Here is a 15,282-nt window from a genome sequence, read left to right as displayed (position 1 = left end):
TGACATCCCCTGTTCTCAGGCCCCTCCCAGCTCTGCCATCCCCTGTTCTCAGGCCCCTCCCAGCTCTGACAGCCCCTGTTCTAAAGCCCCTTCCAGGTCTGACATTCCAAATTCTAAGGTCCTTCCCAATTCTAATAGTGCTGGGTCTTCTTGGGGAGGGAGAATATTGTTTTTCATTGGGGAAGGAGACAGGATTCCCCAAGGGAGGGTCTGTATTGGTCAGGGGAGTGGGGAGGGGTGAGCAGCAGAACTGTGTTCCCAGAATTTCCGTGTGGGGAGGGGTCTGTCCTGAGACTCACTAGAAGATGGTGTCCGGGGCAGGGACATCCGATCCGGGTCCAGCTGGGACACAGGTCTCCCCTCGCTAGGCTCCTGGTCATAGGAGCCCGAGCTATGCCGGCTCTGGGGAGAGCCGAAGTCTCCCAGTGGCCTCTGGGGCTGCGAGGGGAGATGGGCAGGGGAGGGTGGGGAAGGGGGGGGGAGAGGCAGGGCTGCCCCCCACCCTATTCTGCCCCCCACCCCCAGTCCCAGGGCTCCCCATAGGGATTCAGTAGCCTCCTCCCAAGCCACAGAGGAGGTGGCGGGGAGACCCTGGCGGGGAGGTAGGGGGAGGACAGGGTCTCTCGGAAGCTTGAGGTTCTAGGGGGGAGGATCGCCCAGGATGGGGGCCTCAGGTCCCAGGGAGAGAGGGGCATGGCAGGAGGCGGGTACAGGGGGGGCGAGAAAGGTGGCGCCCGTAGCTCCCAGGGGCTCACCATCTCCAGGCGGGTGGGGGTCAGGCGGCCTGATGGGTAGGCTGACCCCAGGGTAGGGCCCAGCAAGCCTGGGGAATGGGCACGAGAGGAGTTTCGGCTGGCTTCAGACTGTTCCTTCCATAAGAGAACTCGGTTCTGCAGAATGCCCCGGGCCTAGGAGAGGAGGAGAGAAGGGTTCAAGTCCTGGCCTGATTGGTCCTCGTGGTGACTTTCAGTAAATCAAGAGCCCCATCGGAGCCTCAGTTTGCTCATCAGAAAATGAGGGTGTGGAGTTAGATGATTTCGAAGCTTCTCCCCCAATTCTGACATCCCCTGTCCTAGGGCCCCTCGCAGCTCTGACATCCCCTGTTCTAGGTCTCTTCCGCTGAATACCAGCTTCTCCCTTGGTTTCTAGGACAGTCCCTCCCAGCCTACTTTCTGTTCTTCACTCAACCCTCTATCACGGTGCCCTATGCCTAGAACACTTTCCATTATTCCTTGGAATCGCTCGTTTATTTCAAGGCTCATTTCAAGCAGCACCTTCCTACCTTTGAATTCTCCTGTTCTCCCCACCCTCCACCCCAATCTCCTGGTTTACCCTCTCAAATCCCTTGTATTTGTCTTGGACGTGTCAGTATGGGAGCATGCCATCTCCCCCATTAGAAGGTAAGCTCCTTGAGGGCAGGGACCCCAGTGCTTAGCACATAGTAAGCACTTTAAATGGCTGATGGATAGACTGGCCTTTATGGACCATGTGCTGAGGCAGAAATACACTAAAGATAAATGTTAAAAGGCAGAAACATGAAACATCTTTTTTAGACCATAATTTAATAAAGATGGGCATTAGTACCGAGAATAGATTAGAATGATGCCTCACAAGGTAATTGTAATAACTCAGGCAGGAGGCAACGAGGGGCCTGGGTGAGTCAGAAATCGCCAGGTAGACTCATCATACAATCACTCCCAAACCTATGTACCTAGCCTTCATTTCTCTCCTGGGCTCTGGTCCTATATGCCATCAGCCTGGGTGTCCTATGGGCACCCCAACTCTGATACATCTAAAACAGACTTTATTATCCTCCCCCTGCCGCCACTCCCAAATTCTCCTCCCCTTTCCTAAGCTTCCTGCTCCTTTGGAGGCCCTCATCAACCTTCCAGACATCCAGGTGCCCCATCTTGGGATTCTTTTGGACTCACCACTCTCTCTCACGCCACACTGCCAAATCTGGTCCTTTCTCCCTCCTCACATCTGACCACTCAGGCCTTCATTACCTAATATCTGGACTACCAAAAGTCTTTTTTTTTTTAATTTGGGTGCAGGAATTCCCTCCACTGACAAAGGTTGCAGCCCATCTGTCTCTTAGCAGATGGACCTCATGAGTTGCTGTGGCTGAAAAATTCATCACCTGATGGTAGAACTTTTCTGAGCATTGCTAGGCTGGTCCTCATACAAGAGATGTCCACTAGGCCCCTATTCTAAGTCCTTTTTTTTTAGCTTGATGGGACCTCCCAGGTCTTGCCCTCTGCTGCATAGCCTCGGAGAACCCGTGATCACCCCCACAAAATGGTGACTCAGGGTCTAAGAGATTTGGGGGGAGTGACTTCCTCAGGGTGGGGGCCCCCTCTCTCCACCCAAGCATACTGACCCTCTCTGTGAGATAACAGACAATCCTAGGGACTTTCTGGAGATGGACAGATGTTAGGTGACTTGCCCAAGGTTACGGTAAATATCAGAGGCGAGGTGTGGATGGAGAGCTTCCTGATTCTGATTCGAGCACTCATCGCTGTGGACACAGTGTGGACGTGGTGGGTGCAGACATAGACGCATATGTGTATAGATCCACCCAGGGTGCACACGTACATACTGATGTATGCAAGGGCACACACATGTCCACGAGACATCTCTGACTGTGTGTGCGCATTTTGTGAACATACATGTATGTGTGTGAAGAGTAAAGCTCCCAAGGGCACTAAGGCTTTTGGGACGCCCCAGATACATCTGCGTTTTCATCACTATAGGGATGCATAATCGCTCCTGATGGGGAAACTCTCTCCCTGCAGGTCAGCACCAGGGGTGGGGTGAGAGGCAGGATTTGAAATCCAGCTTCATTCTCTGCTTCCAGTCTCTCCCCTCCCCAATTCGTGCTCCACGACGCGCCAAACTGATGTTCCTCCAACTCAGGTCTGACCGTCCAGTAGAGCGTAAGCTCCTTGAAGGCAGGGGCTGACTTTTTTTTTTTTTTTGGCGTCTTTCTGTATCTCAAGCATTTAGCATAGTGTCTGGCACAGAGTAGGTGCTTAATAAAGGTTAATTGACTGACTGACTGACTGAATGTTGCTCCCCTTTTCAAGAAGTTCCCAGGATAAAATACAAACATTTCGCTGATAGGCGGAGAGAGTCCTTTACCGGCAGGCTGCTCCGGCCTGTCTCCTTCCCTAGCTCGGTGGTGGCCAAAGCCGCCGGCTCTCATCTCCTTGACTATCGACATAGGCTACCACTGGGGGGCGCAGTGGATAGAGCGCCAGGCCCACAGTCAGCAAGACTTGAGTTCAAATCTAACCTCTGACACTTATTAGCTGTATGACTCTGGGTAAGTCATGTAACCTTGTTCAGCCTCGGTTTCCTCTTCTGTAAAATGGTAACAACAATAGCACCTAACTTCCAGGGTTGTATATATATACATATATATATGTATAAGGTATGTATGTATATGTGTGTATATATCATATATGTGTGTATGTGTATCTATATAGCCATTTGGTACACAGAAATATATGTAATTCACATATACATGCATACACAATAGATGCACATATGCCAGTGTAACACATATATGAACATAGCAGGTACATATATGTATGTATACAAAGGTAATATGCATATGCATGTACATTCACACACACACAAACACACACACACATAAGGACCAGTGTTTTTTCTAACTCTGAAATTCTAGAAAATACCAGAAGAGTGAGCGTGTTTTTCATCTCCTACTTTGAGCTAAGTATCCCCAGTTCCTTCAATCCATTTCTAATCCCCTTCCTCACCATTCTAGTCATTCTGGTAGATAGATGATAGATAGATAGATAGATAGATAGATAGATAGATAGATAGATAGATAGACGGACGGATGGTTGGATGATGGATGGATAGATAGACAGATGGATAGGTGGATGGATGAATAGATAGATGGATGGATGCATGGATGCATAGATGGATGGATGGATGGATATGTAGACAGACAGACAGATGGATGGATGGATGGATGCATGGATGGATGGATGGATGGATACATAGATAGATGGATGGATGCATGGATGCATGGATGGATGGATGGATGGATACATAGATAGACAGACAGATGGATGGATGGATGGATGGATGGATGGACAGAAAGACAGATGGATGGATGGATGGATGGATGGATGGATGGATGGATGGATGGTTGCATAGATAGACAGACGGACAGATGGACAGATGGACGGACTGATGGATGGATGGATGGATAGATGGATAGATGGAGACAGAAAGATAGATGGGTGGATGGATGGATGGATGGATAGATAGATGGATAGATAGGTAGGTAGAAATTATCCATCTATATCTCATGTTCTTTGTCGTTCATTTTCAAAGATGACCAGTGACATTACGGGTGATGTCTTGAATTGCGAATGAATTGGATTTAAGTGAGGCAGAGTTGCACAAAGTCATTGGCCTCACTCTGTCTACCTGAGTCATCGAAGTCCAGTGGCCGGACAAAAGTCAAAACTACTGTCAATGGCCCAGGATGCACTGGATGATCTTGGCGTCTTTGACGTCTGACCAAGTTCTCAGCGCTCCATGGTGCCTGTTTCAGCCGCCTTTGTAGCCCATGGAACAAATTGTTCTCATCTGCTCCTTCTGCCAGGGGAAGTCTTCACATGCTTGGGCTGGGACCCCCCCCCCCCCACCCTAACTCGCTGACAGATTCGAGGCCCTCTGGTTACTCTGACCCAGCACAGTCTGTCTGTGACATGGTTTACCAGAGTGTGCTCTCTGCACACGCTACAGTTTCTTGGAGTCACAAGTGAGATTCGGGTGACAGGTGGACACTAAAGGTAGACAAGCTGCCCTGAAAGGGGCTTGGCAGCCCTCACACTGGAGGTGCTAGTCCTCCCTGAATACCCGCACACCCCCATCTATATCTATCTATTTATCCGGGAAGGAAGGAAGGCAGGGAGGGAGGGGCCTGGCTCATTAGAAAGTGCTCTGGACTCAGAAGGGAAAGCCCCGGGTTCCAGGGCTGGCTCCAGCATTTCCTAGCTAGTCAGTAACAGACAACTGGACTGAGAGTCATGAGATCTGAGTTCAGATCTGGGCTCCACCACTCACTACCAGTGTGACCTTGAGCAAGTAGCTCAACCTCTCCGGACCTCTGTTTCCTCATCTGTAAAATGGAGGAGTAGAACTCGGGGACTTCTAGAATTCCCACATGTCTGTTCCGAGGACTTCTGGGACTAAGGTGGGATAAGGGGAAACCCTTCCCCAGCCCACGCCCCCAGCCCAGGCCCTCGGGCTCACCCGGCCAAAGAACTGCAGGAAGGTGTTGGATAACAGCAGGTGCTTTTCGGCCAGGAACCGATAGCGCCTCTTCTCCTCCAGCTCGGCTGCTCTCTGGCTCTCCGAGACAAAAGCATGCATCTGGGCGTGCAGTCTGTTCACGCTCTCCTGGGGAGGGACAGAGAGGATGAGGGAGGGGCTCCACCAGAGATGAGGGGCTCAGGCATCCTGCATCCCTGAATCGCCTAAGTGCATCTCCTGCAATCGGTGTCCCTAGGGATGTATGGGGAACTCACTAGCCAACAAATTAAAGCGGATTTATTCAGCACCTACTGGGGACACCAAAAAAAAAAAAAAAGGCAAAACAGCCCCTGGCCGCAGGGAGCTTGAACTCTAATGGGGAGTGAGAGGCGAACAACTATGTAATATGAGGTATAGACAGGCAGCCAAGCCTACTTGAGACCTCTCAGTGGCTGGGAAGTGTTTCCCGCCTTGGCCTCAGTGAGATTTCCACCCATTCCTCCAAGCCCGAGCCCTCTTCGGCTCCATGACGACTGCCACGTCTCCCCTGGGCTTACTCTTCCCCCACAGTGTGACCTCAAGGTCTATCTCCAACCCAAACGCCTCACTCCAGACACTCTCCCAATGTGTCCAAGTCCCTTGGAAAACATGGCGCCTGGAACGGAGCACAATCCTGCTCAAGGGTCTGACCATGGCAGCCAGCAGCAGGAAGCTTACTTCCCTGGCCCTGCCCAATCACAGATGGCATTCAACACCCTCACACCCCTAGATCTTTTTAAAATGACCTGGGTCCTCTCCCCCTTTCCAGCTCTCCTTCAGCTGTTACCTTTGCCTATTAGAATAGAAGCCCCTTGAGGACAGGGACAGCCTTGCTTGCTTGTGAGACCTTAGCACTAACAACTTGATCTGTCTATACAGTCCAGCCACATCTCCTCCCCCACCTCCACCACTTTGTGCTTATGAAATTGATTGTTTGAACCTCAGTTTAAGATCTTACATTGATTTCTCTTCAATTTCCTCCATATTTCATTTGGCCCATCATCTTAATTCTCTTGCCAGCACCTCCATAGCATGGGGAATGCCCAACTCCAGAAAGTTCCAGGAAAGCAAAGATTTCCTCATTTTTCCCTGTCACTATCCCTCTTATCCCCTGAGTTCAGATCCTGCCTCAGACATTTACAAGCTGGGTGACCCTGAATCAAGTCAGCCTCAGTTTCCTCATCTGTAAAATGGGGACAATAATGGGCCCTGCCTCCCAGGAGTATTGTGAGATAACATATATAAAAGGCTTTACAAACCACACTATTATTATTAATATTGATTATTATTAAATACCATCGCCATCCTGAAGTCTTCCCTGACAGAGGTCTCCTTATAAAGAGGATTTTTCTGGTAGTTCTCCAGCTAGCACTGAGCCTTTGAATGCCTCCCAGACCCCCAGCCCAGCACATAGAAGGCACTCACTGAATGTCTGCCTCCCTCTGGGATCCCTCCTGGCTTTAGAGTCTATGGAGGACCTTGGGTTTTTGTAGATGAACTTTTAGCAGAGTCAGGAAAGTGAGTAAGTAGGGACCTGGTCCCCTGGGAAGCATCAAAGATTTAGAGCTGGAATGGACTTTAAAGGCCATTGAATCTAAGCTCCCTCATTTTACATGTGAGGAAATGGAAGCATAGAGAGTGTAAGGGGACTTGCCCAGGGTCATGCAGCTAGTAAACGTTTGAAATAGGATTTGAACTCAGGTCTTCCTGCTGCCGGCGCCTTGTGGTCCACAGCCGGTGAACGAAGGGCTGTGGGTGTGATTGATTTTAATGGGGGCAGGGCTGGGCTCCCTCCCCCTTTGCCCACCTGGCTCACCTTCATCTCCCTCGCACTCTTGTCCCTCTTTCTCTCCATCCTCCACAGCTCCGACATGCATTTCTCCAGGTTGGCAGCGCGGTGCCGGTATTCTATCTCATAGTGCTGGCAGCTGTCCTAGAGAGTGGGAGATGTTGGAGCGGGGTGGGGGGAGGAACAAGGCAGCAGAGGTCAGCAGAGCTGGTGAAACTACTCATTAACTACATCACCGTTGGGGAGTTACTGTCTCTTTCTGGTCCTCTCTACACTCATCTCTAAAATGGGAATAGTCATCCTTGCCTTGCCTTCCTTAGGCTGGAAGAGACTTTAGACATCATCTAGTCCCACTGCCTCATCTTCCAGACGAGGAAACTGAGGTCCAAAGGACACAATGTGGGAAAGCGCCCTGTAAACAGTAACAGCAGCAAAGTATGCCACGAAACGAAGTGTGTATAGCTTTAAGGCTTACAAAAGACACCACATACACGATCTTGTTTGATTATCACAACAACCCTGTAAACTGGGTTCTCCAGATGTTATTACTCCTATTTTACAAACAAGGAAACTGAGGCTCAGGGAGCTAAAAGGACTTGTCCAAGATCAGGCAGTTAGTATGTGTCAGAGCCAGGATTTGAACCCAGGTTTCTCCTGATTCCAGCTACAAGGTCCAAGTCTTTTCACTATAACATGCTGCCTTTCTAATTATTATTCCTTCCAATCCTAGAAGGAGGCCACTGCACTAGGGACAGAGGTCAGTTTGTTTCTGTGCCTTAGTGGAATCTGGGGGGAGGATTTCACTGCAGAATCCCTCCCTTTCCCCCCAGGGAGAGGAATCACGAATGGAAACCCCTTAGGGCTGGGGACCACAGGGACACTTGTGCGCTCAGCACCAGAGGTGGGGTGTGGCTGTCGGGGAGCTGGGGCTGGACTCACTTTGATAAACTGCATGTCCAGCTTGGTGTTCTTCTCCATGTGCTGCAGAAGGTCTCCATGGAAGGTCTGCACCTGCGACGAAGGCAGAAGATCAACAAACGCCCCTTCTTTCTTCTCATGCCTATGCCTGGGTCTGCACTGCCATGCACAGTGACAGAGTAGGGAGAACCCTTAGAACGTGGAATGTAAGAGCTGGGAGGTATCTTCGAACACAGACTGTCAGAGCTAGGAGGAGCCTAGAACAGGGAATGTTAGGGCTGGAAGGGACCTTAGAACAGAGACTGTCAGAGCTGGGAGGGGCCTTAGAACAGGGAATGTTAGAACAAGAGAACATTCAAATTTGGAGGAACTTCAAAGAAAAAATAATAAAACCTTCATTTTGCAGTTGAAGAAACTGAGGGCTAGAGGAGGAAGTAACTGTCCCCAAAGTCCTAGCCCTAACTGTTAGCACAAGAGCCATAAAACTGGCCATGCCCTTGAACCCTTTAATGGTTCCTTAGGACTTTACTCCACAGGCACAACTCCAAATGGGAATCAAAGCCTCGTTTGTCTCAAGGTGTTGATGAAGACGAATAGGTAAACAATACCAAGCATTTCAGGGTCAGGGAGCGGCCAGGGTCCCCGTGGTACTTCCTGCAATGGAGGATTCTGATGAAATAGATGCCAAAAGGAGGGTCGGTCACGACTATGGGAAATTCTATGAGAAAGACGATGCCAAAGAATGCTGGCCATTTTGGCACTGAGAAAAGAGAATGAGAGGCAGTATGGCCTAGTGGATAAAGTGCTGGACCTGTAGTCAGACAAATCTAGATTCAAGTCCCACCTCTGACATTAGCTGTTTGACCTTGGACGAAACAGGTTAGCCTCAGGCAGCTCTCTTAAGTTTTTTCTAGTAAGTTATGGATGGATTGCAATCTGCCTTTGTGGAGGGAGTAAATATTAATAGTAAATAGCATACACATAAATTAATCAATAAGTAAGTAAAAAAGTAATTAGTAATGAGTTAGTAAGTTAATAGTAAATAGCATACATATAAATATTATTATTATTATCTGTAAAATGGGATAATAATAGCACCTCTTTCCCAGAGTTGTTGTGAGGATCAAATGAGATGATATTTATCAAGTACTTAGCATACATAGTAAATATTAGTAGCAAATAGCATACATATAAGTTAATCAATTAATCAGTAAATTAGTGAATTTAGTTTATTAGTAAATTTAATCAGTAATAAAGCAGCGGCTCAATTAGCAAACTTAGTTAATTAGTAAATTAATAGTAAATCGTGTGCATATAAATATTAGTTGCTATTATTGCTGTTATCTGTAAAATGGGATAATAATAGCACCTCCCTCCCAGGTTTCTTGTGAGGACCAAATGAGATACTAATTGCTAACAATGTAAAGTGTGCTCTATAAAGTGTGCTGCTGTTATTATTCTATCTGGGGGGAGGGAATATTTCCCCCCCCAGGGTAGGGGAGGGGTGCATGATAGAGTCTTCCACTCTCTGCAGGGCTGTGAGGGCCACTGCGGTAAGGGCTCCCTCGTGGGGGAGGGTTTGGGCCAGATTCCCCCCCCTTTCCCACTCCCCTCTTGCCGCCCTGTACCGCCTGACTGTACTTTGGTCTAGGGATGGGATCAGAAGCCAGAAAAAACCTTTCCCCTGATGGGAGACAAGCCCCAAAGGACCTGACCGGGACGACAGGATGCCTTTGTGAGCTCGGGGAGGCATTGTTCCCTCGGGCTGAGGTTCGGGTCCTGTTCCTTAGGCATCACCGGAGCTGTGGGCCACGATGCCCACGTCCCACCAGGCTGCCAGCCGCAGATTTCCTGATTAGCCAAGGCGGGGGCTGGGATTAAAGACAGACCAAAACCCTGAAGGGACGGCTTGTGGCTGGGAGGATTTCAGGGCTCCGGGTCCAAAGGAGGCCCGGCTAGGAGCAGGTGCTGGCAAAGGCAGGGGCCTCAGGTGACTTTGGGTGAAGCCTCTGGTAACGAACTAATGGCGGATTTGTGCGGGAAGCAGGATCCCAGGATGCACCTGGGCACCTGTCTAGCCTAACCCATGGTTCAGACCCCATCGCCTTGGGCAGCAAAGTGGCAGAGCCACCTTGTAGAGGCCCATCCATAAAATGGGGAGGTTCCTAAGTTCGATTTTAGAGGGCTACTGTGGGGATTATACGAGACAACATATGGAAAATGCTTTGGAAATATCAAATCGCCATTTAAACGTTCCCTCCTCCCTGACCGCTCCTCCTCTGACGTGGCCTTCAAGGCCCTTCGCCTTGCTATGTGAGCTCCTCTGGGCACTCTTGGGTGTATCAATGTCCTTTTTAAAAAATGGTGCCTAGAACAGAACACTAGCCCTCCAGGTACGGTCTGACCAGGGAAGGAGACGGGGGAACTGTCACCTCCCTCATCCCTGGATACGTCCAGCCCCCACAGCGGCCAGATGTTGAGTTTTTTTTTCCCTGTATGTTGAACTTGCAGTCCACTAAAACCCTCAGATCTCCTTTTCCCTTAGATCTATTATCTAAGCACACTTCCTCCGGTGTGTGGACATGAATGAAGTTGGGTTTTGGAACCCAAGGGAATCTAGCACAGATCTTCTGACTCCAAGTCCAGCCCCCATCCCACTGCCCTGCCATCCCACTGCCTCGGGGTAGGCCTGTTTTAATTGGAAGGGCTGGCTCTAGAAGTTGGGGGAGGCTGCCAAGAAAAAGCGGCCTGATAGCTCAGCGGCTGATGCAGCTACAACAGTCTCAGAGTGAGTTGGTTCCTAAAACAAGATGGCAGCCAGCCATTTGTGGAGACTAGGGAGAGCCACAAGTGAGACAGAGATAGGGTTAGCTTAGGAAGCTCACGCCAGCCGCTCTGGCCCGTGTGGCCCAAGGTTCCCAGGCTCTCTCACCCTGAGGTTCAGGGTTCTGGCAGTGTGTTGATTTTTACCTGTAGACGCCATGATGCTTTCCTTAAGGGTAAGGAAAGTCCTTCTGAAACAAGCAAACAAACCCTAACCTTCTTCTCCAAGTGAGCTGAGGATACAGAAAGAGGTGTCCAGGCTGAGCTTGATAATAGTGGGTGGCAGTGTGAGAGAGGTACAGAAGGATGGCCCCCTTACGGCTCCGGCAGGAGATGGCTAGGAAAGGTCGGAGACGTTGAGAGTATCACAGAAGAAGTTAGAGTATCACATCCTCTGGTGGGATGGGTCCTACAGCTCAAGCGCAGTTATAAGACTCCATCCTAGTCTTAATTCATGATGAGCTAGGTGGCGCAACGGATAAAGTACTAGGCCTGGAGTCAGGAAGACTCGAATTCAAATCCAGCCTCAGACACGTACCAGCCGTGTGACCCTGGACAAGGCACTTCCCGTCTCTGTCTGCCTCAGTTTCCTCAATTGTAAAATGGGGATAATTCCTCCCAGGGTTGTTGTGAGAATCAAATGAGATGTCTGTACAGCACTTAGCACGGTGCCCGGTATACAGTAGGAGCTGGATAAGTGTGTCTTCTTGTTATTGTTATATGGTGGTCTTAGAGGAGGAGAGGCCAGGACCAGGGAGGTGAGAGCCCAGCCCTGCTCTGACAGCATTGGGAAAGACATGGATCAGCTGGGAGGTGCCTGGGATAGAGACGGGATTTCAGGCCATGTAAGGACCGACTGGTTGGAAAGCGAGGTTTGTTCTGGTGAAGAGAACCTGGCCTTCTTCAAGTATTTCCAGGGTTGTTGCAGACAAGGACTGAGCTCAAGGGCAGAATAGTAAGACCAGAAGGCACTTGGGAGAAGGCACTGTAGACCCAGAGGTGGAAGGGAGTTCAGAGGCCACCTGGTCCAAACCCTGCATCTTACTGATGGGGAAACTGAGGAGGCAGTGATGTGGCCAAGGTAAATGCCGGGAGCGGGGCTGGAAGCCAGGGTGCCTGCTGATCCCAGAAGAACCACTTAGAAATGGCCCAGAGGTCCACGGAGAGATGCGTGGCAGGTTGAGTGGACAGCAGCCACATTCTGGCTCCCACCCCCGGCCCTCCTTGCCAGCCCGTGTCTTGAATCCCGTGACCCCTCCTGAAAAGGGCCTGCCCTCTCTTTTACACAAAGGTCTGGGGGCATTTATTAGGGCACGCGCCTTCCTAGGGCCGTCTTGGGCACCCAGCCTGCCCCCCATGGGTTGGCCTGGAGACTCACGACGACTTCCAGGTCGTTGTTCAGGTGCCGCTGGGTGTCTGACATCTGCACAAGGATCTCACCTGCAAGACAGGGGAGGAAAGAGTGAGATTGCGCTGGGCAGGTGCGCCGGCCGGCCCCACCCCAGCGCATCAGGCCCCCCGCCGGGTGAGCACTGGGGCAAAGTCCGTGTTTGCAGAGATAGCTCCCAGGGCTGGAGCGACCCTGACTCCGGATCTTAGCTGATAAGCATGAGTGCTAGCCTCCTCCCGTCCTGCACCTGCCCAGCCCGGTCAATGGGCACAGGGGCCCCTAACACCAGCTCTTGACTGGAGGTCAACTTCAAGTTTACAAAGCACCTTCCCCCTAATCCCTGTGAGATAAGGAATGCAAGGATCGCCACTTCTTTTTTTACAGATAGCGAAACTGAGGCCCCCATAAGAAGCAACAACTTGCCGAGGGTCACTGAGTCAGTAAGGATCGTAAAATCATAGAGCTAAAATTGGAAGAGACTTTGGAAACCATCTAGCCCAACTCCCTCAATTTTTCAGCTGAGGAAACTGAGGACCAGAGAGATCGTGACCTGCCTAGGGTCATGCAGCAGTATCAGAGCTAAGATTTGCGCACAGGAGCTTTAACTCCAGAGTTAGATTTCCTGGCTCTAGGCTCGCCCTACTATACGGCCTACAGAGAGCACACAGCCTTGGCCTCCGGAAGGATCTGCACTCCAGTCCTGCCTCTAGTATTCACTGTGTGACTATGGACAAGTCACTTCCCCTCACGGAGCCTTAGTTTTCTCATCTGTAAAATGGGAATAATAATCCTTTTACCATGGGGCTTTTGGAGAGCACTGAGTCTGCAGGGGCTAATCTGACCCTCCTTATTTGGATGGTGGTGGGAGGCCAGCGGCCCATCAGGCCTGGCACGAGGGAGGTGGGGCGGGAGCAGGGTCTCCTACCCAGTAGCTGCGAGGTCGAGCTCTGCAGGGCTTGTTCCCCGATCTTCTGGATGGCCTTGAAGTAGACTTCGGCCGCTTCGGACAGCGCTGCCCAGGGAGGGAAAGGATGCACGTGGCTCAGCCCGTGACCCAGCCCCAGGCCCGCTCCAAAGTCCCTTCTTCATCCGCTGCTCCTTAAGCCCAACCCAGGCTGGCCCTCCCCCACCAAAACTCCCCCATGCCTCCCTAGTGACCATCCCCCTCTGACCTCGCACAACCTTGTCTGGAGGCACCCTCCGGAATTCCCTTACGGGGAAATGTGGGCAGTTCACTCCCCATTAGACTATAAGCACAAGGAAGGCAGGGGCTGTGCCTTAGCTAATCCTCGCCATCTCCCCAGTGCCCAGACCCAGGCTCTGAACCCCGAAGGTGCCCGATAAATGCTGAATGCATGAATGGATGAATGAGATCTGATCCCCCCAAACCCGCCAGACCAAAGCCCACACCCCGAACACCAGCGCCATCCTTCTCTTCCTCCCCTCTGGCGTCTCTCCCATAAGTCTGTGTGATATGGTGGGGAATACATGTAGAGGTGGGGGGGAAGTGAATGTGGGGAGGAGGCATCTGGGAGGGAGGCACGGGAGGGTTGGGGTACAGACTAATCATCGCTTTATTTTGTTAGCTCCTAAAGAGCCTGACACATGTTTATGAGAGTGCCTCCCACAGTGGGCAACTGGTAATAATAATAGCAATAGTAATAATTACAACAATAATAGTAATAACAATAATAATGCTAATAATGATGATGATAATAATAATGATGATTAAGAATAGTAACGAAATTGTAACAATAGTAATAACAATGATAATACTAGTAATCACTGATAGTAATACCAGTAATAATAATGATAGCAGCAGCATTTATGGAGCACTTTCAGGTCTGCAAAGCACTTTACAACTACTATCTCATTTGAGCCTCCCAACAGCCTGGAGAGGGAGGTGCTATTATCATCACTGTCTTCATTTTACAGATTGGGATAACTGAGGCTCAGACCTGCCCAAGGTCACACAGTCAGAAAGCGTCAGAGAGGAGATTCAAGCACAGTCTCCCTAGTCTGAGTCTTTTATTCTCTCCACTCCATGAGGATGGGCAGGTGGGGGGAGGGGCTTGGGAAAAGCTGTAAGCATCCTCACTCACCATGAAAAGCACGAAGGTAGTTGTTACCCAGGTATACGAGATGTTCCAGGGCAGGGTTAAACTGCTCCATGATGCTCTGGGGTCCCAGGCCAGGGAATCAGAGAAGGGATGGGACACGAGAAGTTAACAGGAAGAGCATGGTCCCCCCGCCTCCCTCTCTTCAAGGTCTGGAGCCTCTGTGATGCCTCCAGATTCCAGGTAGTGTTGGCTGCCTGAGAGGGGGCCCACATCCAGTCTGTGAGTGGGCGCTAGGGATTCCAGGCTCCCCCAGCTCCACAGAATCAGAAAGTCTGGGGTGGGGACCTAAGAGGTCACCAAGCCCGACCTCTCACCACTGCAGCATCCCCTCATGGCAGTCAGCTCACCTCTGCTTAGATATTCCCTGTAACAGGGAGCTCACTTCCTCACTGGGTAGCTATTCCATTCTGGGAGAGTCTAATGAGCAAGTTTTTTTTTCTCTCGAAGGCTGCCTCCCCTTCTCTGTGCTTTGGGGTGACATGGAATCCTTCCTCCCTCCCTCCTGCGTCGGCTGGGAGCAGAGTGGGTGGCTTTCCTTTAGACCACCCCTCCTCAAGCCCACCATTGCTGACGATCAGCCTTGCTAAATATAGCTCTGTGGGGCAACAGGACACCATGTTTCACCTGGCCAGGATGCTGCCCGGGGCTGCCCGGGGTGCTTAAAACACCGGTGGGAATTGCACCTCAGGACCCCACCTGAGGAAGCCAACTTGCTATTCTCCCCACAAAAGTGAAAATGACTTAGACCTGCCCCCCCCCCGGGTGGAGACAGACCACCATCTTCACAAGAGAAAGCCCCATTCTCTTATGTTTTCTCCCAGGAGGCCTGTGAGGTTGGGATTATTCATTAGCCCCATTTTACTGATGAGAAACTGAGGCTCATAGGCATTAGATGACTTGACAATGGT

The 15,282-nt window shown here is 50.6% G+C and overlaps 1 protein-coding gene across 1 annotated transcript in view; it reads right to left on the bottom strand.

Annotated features, from left to right (window-relative positions):
- Positions 1 to 15,282, bottom strand: part of BAIAP2L2 (BAI1 associated protein 2 like 2) — a 20,985-nt gene that overhangs the window by 4,863 nt on the left and 840 nt on the right. The window contains exons 2-9 of the mRNA XM_027874045.1: positions 14,357 to 14,432; positions 13,180 to 13,266; positions 12,243 to 12,304; positions 8,063 to 8,134; positions 7,151 to 7,267; positions 5,296 to 5,442; positions 756 to 908; positions 300 to 438 (exon numbers count right to left, since the gene is read on the bottom strand). Of these exons, the coding sequence (XP_027729846.1) occupies positions 300 to 438; positions 756 to 908; positions 5,296 to 5,442; positions 7,151 to 7,267; positions 8,063 to 8,134; positions 12,243 to 12,304; positions 13,180 to 13,266; positions 14,357 to 14,432 (853 nt within the window). The remainder of the gene's footprint in view (positions 1 to 299; positions 439 to 755; positions 909 to 5,295; positions 5,443 to 7,150; positions 7,268 to 8,062; positions 8,135 to 12,242; positions 12,305 to 13,179; positions 13,267 to 14,356; positions 14,433 to 15,282) is intronic.

This window comes from Vombatus ursinus, unplaced genomic scaffold (assembly GCF_900497805.2).
Source record: "Vombatus ursinus unplaced genomic scaffold, bare-nosed wombat genome assembly UNPS02003292.1, whole genome shotgun sequence".
Lineage (NCBI taxonomy): Eukaryota > Metazoa > Chordata > Mammalia > Diprotodontia > Vombatidae > Vombatus > Vombatus ursinus.
This window is presented reverse-complemented; position numbering and strand designations above follow the sequence as displayed.